This window comes from Lipotes vexillifer, unplaced genomic scaffold (genome assembly GCF_000442215.2).
Source record: "Lipotes vexillifer unplaced genomic scaffold, Lipotes_vexillifer_v1.1 scaffold1017, whole genome shotgun sequence".
NCBI classification, from domain to species: Eukaryota; Metazoa; Chordata; class Mammalia; order Artiodactyla; family Lipotidae; genus Lipotes; species Lipotes vexillifer.
In genome coordinates this window covers 835,768-852,775 of record NW_006772141.1, presented here as the reverse complement: position 1 = coordinate 852,775, position 17,008 = coordinate 835,768, and the positions used below count along the sequence as shown (strand labels likewise).

Here is a 17,008-nt window from a genome sequence, read left to right as displayed (position 1 = left end):
TTGACCCACCTCCTAGAGTATGAAAATAAAAACAAAAATAAACAAGTGGGACCTAATTACACTTAAAAGTTTTTGCACAGCAAAGGAAACCATAAACAAAACGAAAAGACAGCGCTCAGAATGGGATACAATATTTTCAAACAAAGCAACTGACAAGGGATTAATCTCTAAAATATATAAACAGCTCATGCAGCTCAATATCAAAAAAAAACAACAACAACAACCCAATGAAAAAATGGGTAGGGGCTTCCCTGGTGGCGCAGTGGTTGAGAGTCCGCCTGCCGATGCAGGGGACACGGGTTCGTGCCCCAGTCCAGGAAGATCCCACATGCCGCGGAGCAGCTGGGCCCGTGAGCCATGGCCGCTGAGCCTGCGCGTCCGGAACCTGTGCTCCACAACGGGAGAGGCCACAACAGTGAGAGGCCCGCGTACGGCAAAAAAAAAAAAAAAAATGGGCAGAAGACCTAAATAGACGTTTCTGCAAAGAAGACATACAGATGGCCAAGAAACACATGAAAAGGTGCTCAACGCCACTAATTATTAGTGAGATACAAGTCAAAACTACAATGAGGTATCACCTCACACCAGTCCAAATGGCCATCATCAAAAAATTTACAAAGAAAAATGCTGGAGAGGATGTGGAGAAAACGGAACCCTCCTACACTCCTGGTGGGAATGTAAATTGGTAGAGTCACTATGGAGAACACAATGGAGGTTCCTCAAAAGACTAAAAATAGAATTACCATATGACCCAGCAATCCAGCTCCTCGGCATATACCTGGAGAAAACCATAATTCAAAAAGATACACGCACACCAATGTTCACTGCAGCACTATTTACAAGAGCCAGGACATGGAAGCAACCTAAATGTCCATCAACAGAGGAATAGACAAAGAAGATGTGGTACATATATACAAGGGAATATTACTCAGCCATAAAAAGGAACAAAATAGTGCCATTTGCAGAGGCGTGGATAGACCTAGAGACTGTCATACAGAGTGAAGTAAGTCAGAAAAAGGAACATTGTATAATATCACTTATAAGTGGAATCTAGAAAAATGGTACAGATGAACTTATTTGCAAAGCAGAAATAGAGACACAGATGTAGAGAACAAACTTATGGATACCAAGGGGGAAGGGAGGTCGGGATGAATTGGGAGATTGGGATTGACATAAACACACTACTATGTATAAAATAGATAACCAACGAGAACCTACTGTATAGCACAGGGAACCCTACTCAATGCTCTGTGGTGACTTAAATGGGAAGGAAATCTAAAAAAGAGGGGATATATGTATACGTATAACTGATTCACTTTGCTGTACAGCAGAAACTAACACAACATTGTAAAGCAATAATACTCCAATAACAATTAATAAAAAAGTAAAATAAAATAAAAATTAAGTCAAAATGTGAGTAGCTGACAGATCATACCCAGCACACTTGTCTAAGTTGCCATATTTTGCATGAAAAGCTTGATTATTAAAAGACTGGCTTCGAATCAATTTGGATTTCTTGATTTCTTTGCCTAGAGTAACAAGCAAAAGGGAAATGCAATTGTTTAGTTCATCAGTTCAGCCTTAGCTGCCCCAACCCCATTTCCTCTCCAACTCCCACAATTTTCAGTAAAACACTGACAGGTGTAGCTTCCTTTCCTTAGCTTGACCTGACTGGTGTATCTCTTACCCCTACTGCCCATTAAGAACCACCAAAACAACTAACAGTAAAAGGCAAAAGGTGCCTTCAAATAATATATCTCATCTCATGGATGACTTCCCTGTAATTATTGTTTAGGAAAGGAAAAAAGGAGACACAAAAACAAGTTTCTTACTTGTGGATGGGGTGCCAGAAGAGGGTCCAGGGACAGAAATGGGGATGTTCTTGGGCAGAGTTGTTGGTGTCTTGGTGTCTCTACCTAAAACAAACTCTGATTTAAGTGCTATAATTTCCTCTGAGTTCTTATTAATCTCCATACACATACAAGGCAATGCAGAGAATATGAATCACTATCCCTAGTGAAGCAACACGCTTTTCCAAATCTTACTTTTTATATATTTAAATATTTCAATCTTAGTTATTCAGTGATCAATTTTGCAATCTTATTGCTGTTGCCAAACTTCAAACTTTCCTTTGAAGGATCTGAACCTCCACATTGATCCTCACCGTTTATTCATGTACTCCTAAACCTATATCACAGTTAGCAGCCAATTTTTGAAAACAACTTTGATAAATGAAAGAAAGTGAAGTGATTTTTCATATTAAATTAAAAACTAAGCATGCTAGGATGCAACATCAGTTGGGTACCTTGGTGATAAAGACATGCGAAAACTACTTACGTTTCTTTTCAAAGGTTTTATCACTTGTGGGCCTTCCATCATTTTGTTGCTTTTCTTTTCCTAATTGTTCCTATTAATAAAACAGTATCTTAGCATTAAAGGTAAGCATTAGATTTAGAAAATTGTTCTAATCAGAAACTACTCTAAGCTTTAGAGGTACAGATACAGTTCACAAAAATACATAACAGAAGTAATTTGTTTTTCCAAATTAGTGTCTAAAGAAGTCACAGTTCTTTCAGATTTGTGTTTTTTTTAACATCTACAGAATTGTGCCCTTGGAGGCTTGTCAAACTAAAACAATGAGTTTAGTATCATTGTTGTGATGAGCCGTTAATTTCTACAACGTATTTACTAATTCTCATCAGCAAAATGTGTTACTACTGGCCCTTTCCATTTCTGACTGATACATGGCAAAATAATGTTCTTCTTTTAAAAGACTGAGAGAAAAAGAAATGATCTTTTAGATATTATTTAAATGTTCTATTGAAGTATAATACACATAGAGAAGGTGCACAAATATAAGTGTACAGCTCAATAAATTTTCCCAAAGTGAACACACCCATATAATCAGCTCCCAGACCAAGAAACAAAATGTTACCCAAACTCAAAGAGTTCTTTATCCCAACAGAATAGCCAAGAAAAATCAATAAACATATCAAGTTCTGAACAAACATGGCATAACCAACATGTACAGAACACTACAATCAACACTGGAGAACATACATTCTTTTCAAGTGCATGTAAAATAAAAAGGCAGAGAAAATACGCAAGATAAAAAATTTTCCACGTAGAACTGGACTGCATAAAAAACTATTAAATAAAAATTCTAAAACTGAAAACAAAACATGCAAAACTGAAAAATATCACTAAGTGAGCTTAACAGCAGTGTTGCCTGCGTCATCTTTTCCTCTACTATCTTGATCATATTAATCACAGTTGTCTTGAAGTCCTTGTCTGCTAACTCTAATATCAGGATCATCTGTGGATCTTTTTCTATTCTCTGATTTTTGTCTTGGGTTTATTAGGTCATTAAGTCCTAAAATTTTTTAGAGTCTGCTTATTCTCTACATCTTCTACCACTGGCAATCCTGAGCTCTAATCTTTGGCTTAGACTGCTGAAATAATGCAATTTGCTTTTCAGAGGATTTCCATTTAAGTTTTTAATCTCACAGCATAATTCTCTGCAGAAAAATAGACAATATAAAAAATCAAATCTTAGAACTGACAAACAGAGTAATGGAAATTTTAAAATCAGTGGGGAGGCTCAGCAGCCAAATGCAGAGGGCAGGAAAAGAACTGGTGACACTGAAGATGGATCAACAGAAATTATTCACTCTGAGTAGCAGAGTTTAAGGGAAAAAAAAAAAGAAAGAAAGAAAGAACAAAGCCTCATGGACCTGTGGGATAGTATCAAAAGATTTAACATATGTGCAATTGGAGACCCAGAGGTTATAAGAGTGAGGAACTGGGACAGAACATATACTGAAATAAATAATGGCTCAAACCTTCCCAAATTTGGGAAATGATACTCATTTACAGATTCAGGAAGCTCAGCAAATCCAAGACAGAACAAATTTGAAGCTAATCATGCCTAAAAACATCACAAGCAAACTGCTAAGGACAAAAAAGAAAAGAAAAAATCTTGGAAGTAGACAGAGACAAACAACATTATATAGAGAAGAAGAATAACTCAAATGAGAACAGATATTTTATCAGATGCTATGGAGACCACAACACAGACAGAAACACTTCTTAAAGTACAGTATAAAAAAGGCTGTAAACCCAGAATTCTGTATCCAATAAAAATATCCTTTAGAGAGAAAGCCACAAATAAGACATTTTAGATAAAGGAAAATGAAGATAATTTGTTACAAAATACTTGCACTCTGAGAACTTCCAAAGAAAGTTCTTCAGGCTGAAGGGAAAAAATAAGAGGGAAATTTGGGTCCTAAGCAATGAATGAAGAGCACTGGAAATGGTAAACATCTGAGTAAACACACAGGTTTACTCTCTTAAGTTCTTCAAGATACATATGACAACTTAAAGCAAAAATCATCACACTGACTGGTGGGGTTTTCAGTGCAGATGTAATTCACATGACAAGCGTAACATGAAGAACAGTATGGAACAGGTAAAGGGTTCTGCATCACTGTGAAATAAAGTGGTACAATATTAACAATAAGAAGACTATAAAAGGTTAGGTATGTCTGCTGTAATCTCTAGAGAAAACACCAAAAAGCAATTCAAAAAAAAGGGGGGAGGGGCGAAGAGACAGAAACACCAATCACTAAGGTAAAAATATAAAAGGGGGGCTTCCCTGGTGGCGCAGTGGTTGAGAGCCCGCCTGCCGATGCAGGGGACGCAGGTTTGTGCCCCGGTCAGGGAGGATCCCACATGCCGCGGAGCGGATGGGCCCGTGAGCCATGGCCGCTGAGCCTGCACGTCCGGAGCCTGTGCTCCGCAACGGGAGAGGCCACAACAGTGAGAGGCCCGCGTACCGAAAAAAAAAAATTATATATATACACACACACACACACACACACACACACACACACACACACACACACACACAAAAGGGGGTATCACCATAGATTCTATATACATTAGAAGGATAATATAAGAACATTATAAACAACATATGCCAACAAATTTGACAGCTTAGATGACACGGACACGGACTAATTGGTGGGGGGGAAGCAACTTATCAAATGGACAAAAAAGAAAAAAATCTGAATAGTTTTATAGCTATTAAAGTAATTGAATGAATTATCAAAATCCTTCCAAAATGAAAACTTTGACTCTTGATAGTTTCACTAGTGAATTCTATCAAACACTCAAGGAAAAAAAAAGAAACTTTATACAAAATTTGTCAGAAAATAGAGGAAGTGGTAATACTATCCATCTCATTTTATGAGGCCAGAATAACTCTAATACCAAATTTCAAAGACCCAAGAAATGACCCCAAAAATTATAAACCAGTTCCCACTACGAATTTATGAACACAAAGGCAAAATTCCTTTAAATAAATTAGCCAAGCATCCAACAGCGGAGAAAAGGACAATATATCATCACCAAATAGAGTTTATCCCCAAAATATAAAATCGGTTACCATTTGAAAAATCAATATAACTCAGTGTTTTAACACAATGAAAGTAGAAAAACAAATATCATTTCAGGAAGTGCAGAAACAGCATCTTGGCAAAATTTAACAATCACTCATAAAAACTCTCAGCAGACTAGGAACAGAAGTGATAAAGGGCATCCATATAAAACCTGTTGGTAACACCATACCTAATGATGAAAGATTGAACTGCTTCCCCCTAAGATCAGTAAAAAGACAAAGATGTCTACTTGCATCACTTTTATTAGTCAGCGGTCTCTTATTATACTGGAGGTCCTGGACCTTTTAATACGACAAAGAGAAAGCAATAAAAGGCACAAACACTGAACAGGAAGAAGTAATCCTACTGTACTAAAAGATGACATAATGGCTCAGGTAGACTGTCCTATTAAATCTAAAAACCAACTTCTACAACAAATAAGCAAACTTAGCACATTTTCAAAATACAAGGTTAATATATAAAAATCAATAGTATTCTTCAACTCCAGCAACAAAAAAACTGGAAAGTAAAACTTTAAATTACAATTCCATTTACAATGCCAAGACACGTAATATACTAGAAATAAATCTAACAAAAGACTGCCTTGAACTCTACACTTAACTCTACCAAAACTAAAACTAAATAAATGAAGTGGTAGACAATGTTCACGGATTGGAAGACTTATATTGTTAAGATGGCAATTCTCCAAACTGACCTACAGATCAATGCTAATCAACACAATCCTAACTAAAATTCCAGCAGGCTTTTTATAGAAATTGATAAACTGATTCTAAACATTGTATCAAGATGAAAAGGGCAGATGAAAAGGGCCTCTACGGGCCAAAGCAATTTTTTTTAAAAGTTGGAAAAGTCACCCTACCTGATTTTAAGAATTACTATAAAGTTATAGCGATCAAGATAGTTTGGAATTGCCAAAAAGATAAACCTATAAATCACTGCAACAGAATGGGAGTCGAGAAACAGACATATGTATATATGGACAATTGATTTTTTTTTTTTAAAAAGGTGCTAAGGCAATTCAATGGGGAAAGTAACGTTTTCAATAAATGGCATTAGAATAATTGCTCATTGAGATGGAAAAAATAAACATATATAAAAATTAACTTGAAATGAATCATAGACCTAAACGTAAAACCTAAAACTAAAATTCCTAGAAGAAAACACAGGAAAAAGTCTTTATAATTTGGGGATAGACAAAAGATTCTTAGAACAAAAAAGCATGAACTATGCAAAAGAAAAAAAAGGATAAGTTGGACTTCATCAAAATTAAAAACTTCTCATCCAAAGACACCATGAAGCACAGACTCCAAGAAAATATTCATCAAATGTATCTCTGACAAAGGAGTTGTATTCAGAGTTTATAAAGAACTCTCACAACTCAATAAGAAGATAAACGAAAATCACTTTAAAATCTGAAAAGAGACTTCATCAACTAAAATATAAGGATGGCCAATACACAAAGGAAAAGATGCTCAGCCTCCTTAGGCATCAGGGATAAGCAAGTTGAGATAACATTACATACCCACCCTCTCGAGCATTAGAGAGGATACAGAGTAACCGAAGTTCTCCACCACAGCCAGTGGGAATGCAAGACGGCACAGGCACTTTGTAAAACAGTCTTTGTTTTTAAGTTAAGTGTAGTTTACCATATGATCTAGCCATTCCATTCCTAAGTTATTTCCCCAAGAGAAATGAAAACTTATGTCCACTCAAAGACTTCTTCACTAATGTTCCCAAGCTAGAAGGAACCCAAATGTCCGTTAAGACGGGGATGAACACGTTGTATTATATCCGCGGTATGGACTAGTACTCAGAGATAAAAAGGAATGACCTCTTTATACGCACAAAAACATGGATGAATCTCAAAGTAATCATGCTGATGGAAAGAAGCATGACCCAAAAAGGTACTAACATATGATTCAATTTATATAAATTCTAAAAAATGCAAACTAATTTACAGTGACAGAAACTAGATTAGTGGTTGCTAGGGACTAGAGTAGAATATGTGAATCACTAAGGGGGCACAAGGAAATTTTTGAAGGAATGGCAACGCTTGGTATTTTATATTCTGGTTTCATGGATATGTCTATATGTCAAAATTCACCAAATTACACACTTTAAGTATTTGCAGTTAATCAGAAGTCAACTATACTTCAATAAGGTAGTTTTTTTTTAAAAGGCTCTCAAATGTAGTTTTCCTTACAATTCATAAAAGAACATATTTCAAAAGGTCAGGATTCTTCTTTAGTCATTTAGGGAAAATAAAAGTAGTATGAAACTAAAAGAAATTATTGATTAGATTTAATAACAAAGCACAGTTAATACTGGTCAGAAAAGAGTACGTGTGTGTGCGTGTGAAAACATACCATTTCCAAAAGAAGTAGCTCTTCTCTTTCTTTCTCTTGATCCAACAAATCTTTTTCATAAAATTTTTTCTGAAACTAAGTTTAAAGTTTAAAATGAAATTGTGAAACATTAATGATGAGTCTCTGCCAATTTTTAAATATTCCTTTCAACATAAGGTAAAGAGAGTGTACTCACAGCATCCATGGACATTTCCATTCGGTCCAACTCTAACACAGTCTGCAAAGAAAATGTTTTAAATCATTCGACAGTAATTAAATTAAATCAACTAATCATTTCTCAGAAAGACTCCTTTTCCAGAGGGAGGATCAAAGAAGAGATTCTCCACTATGTGAAAGGCTAAATTAGAAAGTCTCTAAAGTTCTTCCCAACTCTACGTTGTGTTTTTAATCAACCTCTATATATTAACACCAGGATCCACTTAAACTTTTAAAAGTTTTTCAACTTAAGAAAAGCAAGTGTAGGGCTTCCCTAGTGGTGCAGTGGTTAAGAATCCACCTGCCAATGCAGGGGCCACAGGTTCGAGCCCTGGGCTGGGAAGATCCCACACGCCGCAGAGCAACTAAACCCGTGCGCCACAACTACTGAGCCTGTGCTCTAGAGCCCGCGAGCCATAACTACTGAAGCCCACGCGCCTAGAGCCTGTGTTCAGCAATAAGAGAAGCCACCGCAATGAGAAGCCTGTGCACCTCAACAAAGAGTAGCCCCCGCTCACCGCAACTAGAGAAAGCCCGCGCACAGCAACAGACCCAACTCAGCCCAAAATAAATAAATTAATTAAAAAAAAAAAAGAAAAGCAAGTGTAGAGGATTATTTTAAATACTAAACACATGCAATTTAGTTTCTAATAACTGGCAGTGGTAAAGACCCCCCCTGCCAATGCAGGGGCCACAGGTTCGAGCCCTGGGCTGGGAAGATCCCACACGCCGCAGAGCAACTAAACCCGTGCGCCACAACTACTGAGCCTGTGCTCTAGAGCCCGCGAGCCATAACTACTGAAGCCCACGCGCCTAGAGCCTGTGTTCAGCAATAAGAGAAGCCACCGCAATGAGAAGCCTGTGCACCTCAACAAAGAGTAGCCCCCGCTCACCGCAACTAGAGAAAGCCCGCGCACAGCAACAGACCCAACTCAGCCCAAAATAAATAAATTAATTAAAAAAAAAAAAGAAAAGCAAGTGTAGAGGATTATTTTAAATACTAAACACATGCAATTTAGTTTCTAATAACTTCCTGTGCCACTCTTCTCTGAATCTTCAGAAATACAATATAATTTCTGAATTTTTTAAAAAAACTTTTAGCTAAATATATACAAAGCTAGGTATCATTGGGCTTAATATCCTTAGTTCCTTGCCACAGAAACTTTTGATTATTATGACATTTTAACCAATAGAAAAGACTTTACTCTGAAAGCATTCTCTTAATTTATATTTGTCTTTTCAGAATACATTGGTCTGAAATAAATTATTTCAATCAAACAATGAATGGCCCATCTAATCCAGGGTTCTGTCTCTGATAGAGGACAGCACTTTTTTTACAGGAGTAACTCTGATGGCCAGGATAAAGTACATTTATTCATATGCCCAAAGCTGTCCATTGCAAACATAATATTTATTTGAAGTTTTATTTTTGTGCTGAAATTTATGAAAATGTTATAATTTATGGCATGAAATAGCCATAAAAATGAAAATTAAAATTCATTAAAAATTTCATTAAAATGAAATTACTTTTCATCTTAAAAAACTGACTAAACTATTTCATTTTTATCCCAAAGCTCTGAATAGCTAGCTTCCTGAAAGGTTCCCATACCAATACATCAGTTTGATGAATATTATACTATAGAATTTTCATGGGACAGACTGACTTCCTCATGTGACACGTTCTTAAAATAAGGGCTGTACTACAGAATAATCCATTGAAAGTTAATAATCTATCAATTTAATTATATCAATTTTGCCCCTATTTATAGGGTTAGCTTGAGTTACCTCTTCAGTTAATAAATTCTCTCAAAAAAGTAAGTAACTGTCCCACGTTTACTATTTTGAAAGTTAACTCCATTGCTTACACTTCTGTAATTAAAGGGTAAAGACAGAAACAAATGTTATGTGTATCTATGTTTATAGATTTAGATGCATGTCCAGACTCTGGGTATTTCTGATTATTTCAGTTAATGAAAGAAGAATTTAGATTTCAGTAAAATAAAATTATACAATACTAAGTTATCAAATCACTTTATTAAAAAGTTCCCGTGGCTTCCCTGGTGGCGCAGTGGTTGGGAGTCCGCCTGCCGATGCAGGGGCGCGGGTTCATGCCGCGGTCCGGGAGGATCCCACATGCTGCGGAGTGGCTGGGCCCGTGAGCCATGGCCGCTGAGCCTGCGCGTCCGGAGCCTGTGCTCTGCAACGGGAGAGGCCACAACGGTGAGAGGCTGGGGGGCGGCGAAAAAAAAAAAAAAAAAAAAAAGAGAGAGGATGAGGGAGTTCCCTGGCGGTCCAGTGGTTAGGGCTCAGCGCTCTCACCGCCAGGGCTCAATCCCTGGTTGGGGAATTAAGATCCCACAAGCCACGGGGCACAGCCAAAAAAAAAAAAGAAAAGTTCCTTATGCAACATCTGACAATGATCTCTAGGGGGAAAAAAAAAAAAAAATCAAAGGACTCTTTTTTTTTTTTCCTCACCATGGACACCAAGTTACTTAAGACATTAATAAATTAACTTCTCTCACTACAAATAAATGCTCAAAAACTATGTGTCCTGAACTTCACATCCATATTCATAAAAGTAATGATTTTTTTCTTGAATTTTATTTTATTTATTTTTTTATACAGCAGGTTCTTATTAGTCATCCATTTTATACACATTAGTGTATATACGTGTCAATCCGAATCTCCCAATTCATCACCATAAAAGTAATGATTTTCATTTGACATAACCTTATAAAAATATTAGTTATATACTCAACCAAAAGGTTTTGAAGACTATAAAGTATTTTAAGGTTTGACTTCACTAACCCAAATGTTTACTGTGTTAGTGTTCCAATATTGCCAAACAATCCATATAAGATCACACGCTAAAACAAAACAAACAAAAACCCGTAAGACACAATGTTACATAATTGAAAAGCGCTAGGGATCTATATTCAGCCCTGGCTCTGCCACTTACCAAGAAGATCTTAAGCAAACACTTGAACATTTCTAGGACTAGAGCTTCTGCAAAGTCCAACAGATCACTGAAGGCCCTTCCAGCCCTTTCAGGGCTAAGTTTCTATCAAATGTGACTTTCCCAATTATGCCAACAAAATTTTCCCAATTCTAATCACTTATCAAGAGTCTGGTGAATGAAGTACTCATTCATTATTAGCTCAACAGTATTTACTGAGTACCTAAAATGTAAGCTCTCTCATAGAGCTTATATCACCAGTAATAAAAGATTAATGTCTCAGTGCCCTCTAGAAGGAACTTTCATATCCAGCTGGAGCACACATCAACCAAATCAGTTACTAATTCTTACTACTCTAGCAGTGATAGAAATATTTTAACATATTGCTATCCCATCAAGCTAAGATAGTGAGGCTGTGACGAACACTGCAAGAAAGGCAAATGTCGTGGCAAGAGGGACGCTTACTCTTTTCACAGTGGCCAGAACATCTTTATCTTTTTCTTGACAGAGGAGTTTTCTCACACACATTTCTAACTGTTGAAGCAGATGTTTATCTGCAGGGATCTTCAGGGTAGATTTCACTTTGGGCAACAAGTAGCAAAGTTTCATTCTGCAATAAATTGAAAGTATTAACTTGTGAGTGAATTTAATAACTAAGAAGGACAGTCACATGAAATTGAAAGAAAACTCAAGCTTTAGCTAGCCCGAGAGTTAATTTCTTATGCAACAAATGTCTACGGAGGGCCTATGATGAGTCAAGCGTTCATCATTCTGGGTGCTGAGATAACGCAGTGGAGAAAACCAACAAAATTCTCTGCTGTCACAGAGCTTACGTTGTAGTACACGGGTAGGGAGAGAGGATAAACAAATACGTAAAATGTCTGTCAAACAGTGGTAAATGCTGCAGAGAAAAATAAAGCAGGGAAAGATGACGAAGGAGTACAAGGAGGGGGATTACAAGTTCAAACCAGGTGGTCAGGGAGGCTTTTAGTCAAGATTTCACTGAAAAGATGACATTTAAGCAAAGAATTAAAGTAAATTAGGGACTAAGCCTTATGACTATCTAGAGAAAACCATTAAAGTAAGAGCAAGTGCCCCGTCAGGGGAGCTTGCCTTAGAAGTTGCCCCCAATTAACAAATTGGCCAAAACTGGCAAACTGGCTAGCACGGCTAGAACAGAGCAAAAACGAAATCAGCTGGAGGCCTCAGAGTGAAATAGGAGGCCAGTTCAAATAGGAGGCCTTGCAGGTCACGGTTTGGGGACTGGCTTTCATTTTGAGAGCAATGAGAAGCCATGGAGGGTTTTGCACAGCCGAGTGAAATGATGTGACTTAACGTTTGGAAAGTATCATCTGGCTACTGTATTGAGATTAGACTGTAGGTGGTCAAGGACAAAAGGGACACGGGGTGGCAGGGGGCTCTTTCAGTAATTCAGGCAAGAGATGATGGTGGCTTGAACCAGAGTGGCAGCAGTGAGGTGGTGGGAAGTGGTTTGATTCTGAATATATTTTACAAGCGGCAGGATGTGCTGAGGGCTTGGAAGTGGAGTGACAGAAAGGAAGTCACGGCTCTGACCTGAGCAAGTGGCAAGACGAAATGGTTATTTACTGAGACGGAGAAGACTGCAGAAGGAGCAAGTGCAGATGAGGAAGGTGGGGATTAACTGGACAAATGAAGTCTGAGGAGCCTGTTAGACAGTCGATGGAAATCCTAGTGGGCAGTTGGCTCAATGAGTCTTCTGTCCAGGGTGGATGTCCATGCTGCAGATTTGCAGTCAGGAATCTTCAGCACACAGATGATACATAAGCCATGAGACTGGAGAATCACCCAGGCAAGTAAGTGCGGTTTGAGAAGAAGAGATAAAAGGAGAGCATCTACAGCACCACCACAGTCTAAATGGGGCTGATAAAGAAGCAACAAGCAAACTGAAGGATTCCAGACAGGTGAAAGGAAATCTGGGAAAGTATCAAAAAAACCCAAACAAACAAACAAAAAAACTTCCTAGGAAAAGGTGGTGCAGGAAATGTTCTGCTTTGCTAAGCTCAAATTCTACTGCTTTGCCAGGGCTGGTTGTCTAACTTGGGGCTGCTGTCTTCATTCATTCATTCATTCATTCATTCATCTAAGAGCTCTCCAGATACTATTTTTTTATTTCTATGCCAAACCTTGAGACAACTAAGTCCCATTCCTGGAGTTCCCAGGATACCTTCTCAGCTGAGCCTTCAGCTGAGGATTCTTATACAACAAAATCTGCTTTTTATTCAACTAAAAAGTCAAAAGAAGCTCCTCCTCTAGAATTTTCATCTCTGTACATAGCAATAATAGTCCCAAACTTATTCGGCGCTCACCACGGGTACTGCTAGGCATGGTAATGCTTTCTCTAATTAAGGGGTCCCAATTACCCCAGAGAGAATTGTTTTCATTTCTGGCAGCTGAAGACAAGGCTCCTTTGAATACCAATAGTCTTTTTCTAGCCTTGGTATTGTCTAGACTCAATGATTTTAAACACTCACTTAAGGAAAAACGATCAACAGTCCACGCACACTTCATTCTTTATAACCCGAGGCAGATCTAGAAAACATACATTTAACAGAAGCTACAGAAGCCTTAGCAGTGATTTATCTCTATGAGAATCCTGGGCCCAGGAGTTTATAAAGATTTAGAGATTAGGGATCATACTTTTCAGGTAAACTAAATTCTTTATGTACACTACCTCAAGTATTTATTCCTCAGAACGCCCCATGAATTAGGTACCAAGGAAACTGATGCACAGAGGGGTTTTGTAAGTTGCCCAGACACGTGGCTGGTGGGGAGCTGGACATCAGCTCAGGGGGCATGGCTTCAAAAACTCTTCATTCTACCTGCACATTTCTAAAAGTGTTGAGCAAAGGCTTTCGTATCCAAAAGCCAGTTAGTATATGGTGTTGCTGGACCCATTTGTTAGGCTGGCAGCTGCCCAAGCAGGAGAGTGAGAACCAAAACAAACTGCTATATGATCATCTCTTACTCAGAAAAACCACCAAAATTCATAGAGCAACATTCATCTTCACCTGGTCTTTGAATTAACAGGTTGCTTTCCCTTAGAGTCAATGCTATGCTGTTAGTCACCCTGACTTGAGTAGAGATGATTTCACTTCCTTTCAAATAATTTTTGAGAACTGCTTGATAAATGGCAATTCAACACATTGGAAGCTCTTTTTCTAGACTCACAGCTTCAATTTGCAAAATGTTAACAATGTGGTTGGATCCCTTAGTTATTTACCAAGAGGTAAATTCTAAAGAATTATCAACGGGGTCTTTCAATTTACTTAAAATCACTTTAAATTTGCTTTAAGTCTCAAGTCAAGCAAACCTCAGCTCTAGTTTATAGAGCACAGGTAAGATGCACAAAATACTAAAGCCAATGCAGTGGTACTTGCTGTATTTTCTCACCCTAAAAATACAAAACAAAACCAATGTCTAGATGTGTCCCCCTTAAATAATGCTTACAACATTCTTAGGCTGAACTTTTCAACATCTTTTGACAATTCTTCTTGGTATATTTTCTCTCAACAGCCATGCTATCAGTCTATGCTTGTTGCCTGGCCAAGTCTTCCTGTTAAAAAGTATTAAATGGTTGCATGTTGTCTACAATGCACATCAGTTTTTTATAAAAGATACAAATATGTCACACAGCGTGAAACTAGCATGAAGCACGGCTGGTATGTGAAAGCTCAGCAGGGAGCTCTGGAGTTCTGTTCAGGAAGTCTTGGCCAACTGACTCTGTGTCTCCTGCAGATCTGAGCTCCTCAAATTCAAAACAGAGGCATAGAGCACAAATAAGAAATCTAATGGCTGAGGGTTTAAAATTCTCTTCAACTCATTATGCAATATACAAATAACTCAAACAGTATGCATGTGTGCTTAATGCCACTGAATTGTACAAAATAGTTAAAATGGTAAATTTTATGTTATGTATGTTTTACCACAATTTTTTAAAAAAATTAATATGCTTGTTTGGGGAGGAAAAAAAGGCAAAATACATTTATTCTTTTTTTCAGTTCCCAAGCAAGCCATTTTCAGGCCCGTTTCATTTACCTTCACAGTTATTTAATCAACTCCAATTACCATTTACTGGATTTTGAAAATGTGAGACAGCTAAAAGACTTGGAAACAGCCTTACTTCTCTGAATAAATGGGCCTGTAAAAATGGACAGATCTTCTCCAAGCCAACTTTCAACTATTTTTTCCTTTAGTCTTAGAAGATATAGATAAATTAATCACATCTACTCAATCTTCTCTTGATGCCAATGTGTGTATCCAAGTGGCTGGAGAAGCCTGCCAGTCTGGCTGTGACTACTGCCGTCAATCCAATAAACTAAAGACCTGAGACAGTGTTAAAAGATCACGTTTCCAGGTCCTACTGAGGCTCAGTTAAGTCTACCAAGAATTTCAAACCAAGTATAAATTCTTCACTTGATTATTTTTAATTGACTAAGAAAATGCTTTTGCATATATTCATCACAGTAGACACATAAAAAATACAATTTTTTCAAATATTTTCTTGGATTGGTACCATACCTCACATTTGCGACTGGATCATGTGTCAGTTCAATAGCAGGTAGAAAGAAATATTTACAGAAAAATGATTTGGAAAAGATCTCTATAATAAATTCACAGGTATCCAAAAATCGGAGTCTATTCCAATAACTTTTTCCTTGGCCCAGTTCTAGAAACAACAACAACAAATTACAAGTTTAATTTTTCCTACATAAAATTTCATGTGAAAAAAATCACTAAGTCCATGACAATCTTTTTTATATCCACAATTTGTTTAGCAAAAACAAGGGATAAGGGGGGGAAAAAATCATATTATATACCCCTAAATTAATAGTACCTGAAAAAACAGAAAAAATGGAACATTGCATTCAGTTCCATGAGCATTTATTAAATATTGAATGAACATATCTTCTATTTTTTGATTACCCACCATGTGCTAAGTACTTTATACATATTATCTCATTAAATCCTGAAAGTCAATCCAACGGGATGAGAATAAATTTATTCCTCCTAAAAGGTAAGGATACTGAGATTCAGAGAGGTTAAAGCCACAGAGCTGGAAAGTACAGACCCAGATTTCAAATGCAGGTCTGTATAACTTCAAAATCTTTGACCAATGAAGTTAACTGTTTTCTTCTTCTCGTTTCCTTAAAAATGCTTTCCTTAAAAATCATACGTAAACACGATATCACTGAAAATCATTCAGGTCAATGTTGAAAGGATAATTTTCTCGCCCTTATTACAGAAATGTTCAAAAGCAAAATTCTTAATATTTAAAACCAAATAGGATCTCCATTCAAAATAAAACATTCTAAAGGTCAGGTCCTACCACTAAAAAAATGAAAACTGAATTAAAATACAGTAAAAAAAAAGGAAGATTAAAGTATATTGAGCATTATTTTTTCTTAAATGGAATCTAAGAAAATTTAAGAAATTTTGAGAAGTGGTGATCTGTACTTAAAATGGTAAACTCCAATAACCAGAAAAATTCCATTACCTGCCTATGCTGGATAACAGAGTTTAATAAAAGCATCAAGACACTACAGTCAAAGCAAGTACACAATAATTAACAAATTCACTAAGTATATATAGGTGTGCACCACTACTTCTAGAATTAACATTTTAACAAAAAGTTTTTGTCTTAATTTTAGCCCACAGCAAATTAAAATAAATTTGCATTTGTTAATTGACAATTTTTTAAGACATTATAAACCACCTAGGCTTACCAGATTCACATTCATGTGTACTATCAAGTCTATTCAAGGGAACAAAACTCACATTCTGTAATATTTAAAATAGGAACATAAAACAAATTATTAGATTCAAGGACAGCCTACTTATATATCTTAGTTCCAAACTGTATTAATCAGGATAGAAACTGGGCTTTCAACAGTAAGTATACATATTTTAATTTCTCAAGTGTAGAAATTCACAAAAGGCAGCCTAGACTAGTCATTACTCTCATTCATCACAAATCTGATCCTGTCAAAGAT

At 36.9% G+C, this 17,008-nt stretch overlaps 1 protein-coding gene across 1 annotated transcript in view; it reads right to left on the bottom strand.

Moving 5' to 3' along the window:
* PPP4R4 (protein phosphatase 4 regulatory subunit 4) overlaps positions 1 to 17,008 on the bottom strand; it is a 122,552-nt gene that overhangs the window by 12,029 nt on the left and 93,515 nt on the right. Inside the window, exons 16-22 of the mRNA XM_007447313.1 lie at positions 15,537 to 15,684; positions 11,442 to 11,586; positions 8,001 to 8,042; positions 7,826 to 7,900; positions 2,338 to 2,407; positions 1,833 to 1,916; positions 1,436 to 1,529 (exon numbers count right to left, since the gene is read on the bottom strand). Coding sequence (XP_007447375.1) covers positions 1,436 to 1,529; positions 1,833 to 1,916; positions 2,338 to 2,407; positions 7,826 to 7,900; positions 8,001 to 8,042; positions 11,442 to 11,586; positions 15,537 to 15,684 — 658 coding nt within the window. The remainder of the gene's footprint in view (positions 1 to 1,435; positions 1,530 to 1,832; positions 1,917 to 2,337; positions 2,408 to 7,825; positions 7,901 to 8,000; positions 8,043 to 11,441; positions 11,587 to 15,536; positions 15,685 to 17,008) is intronic.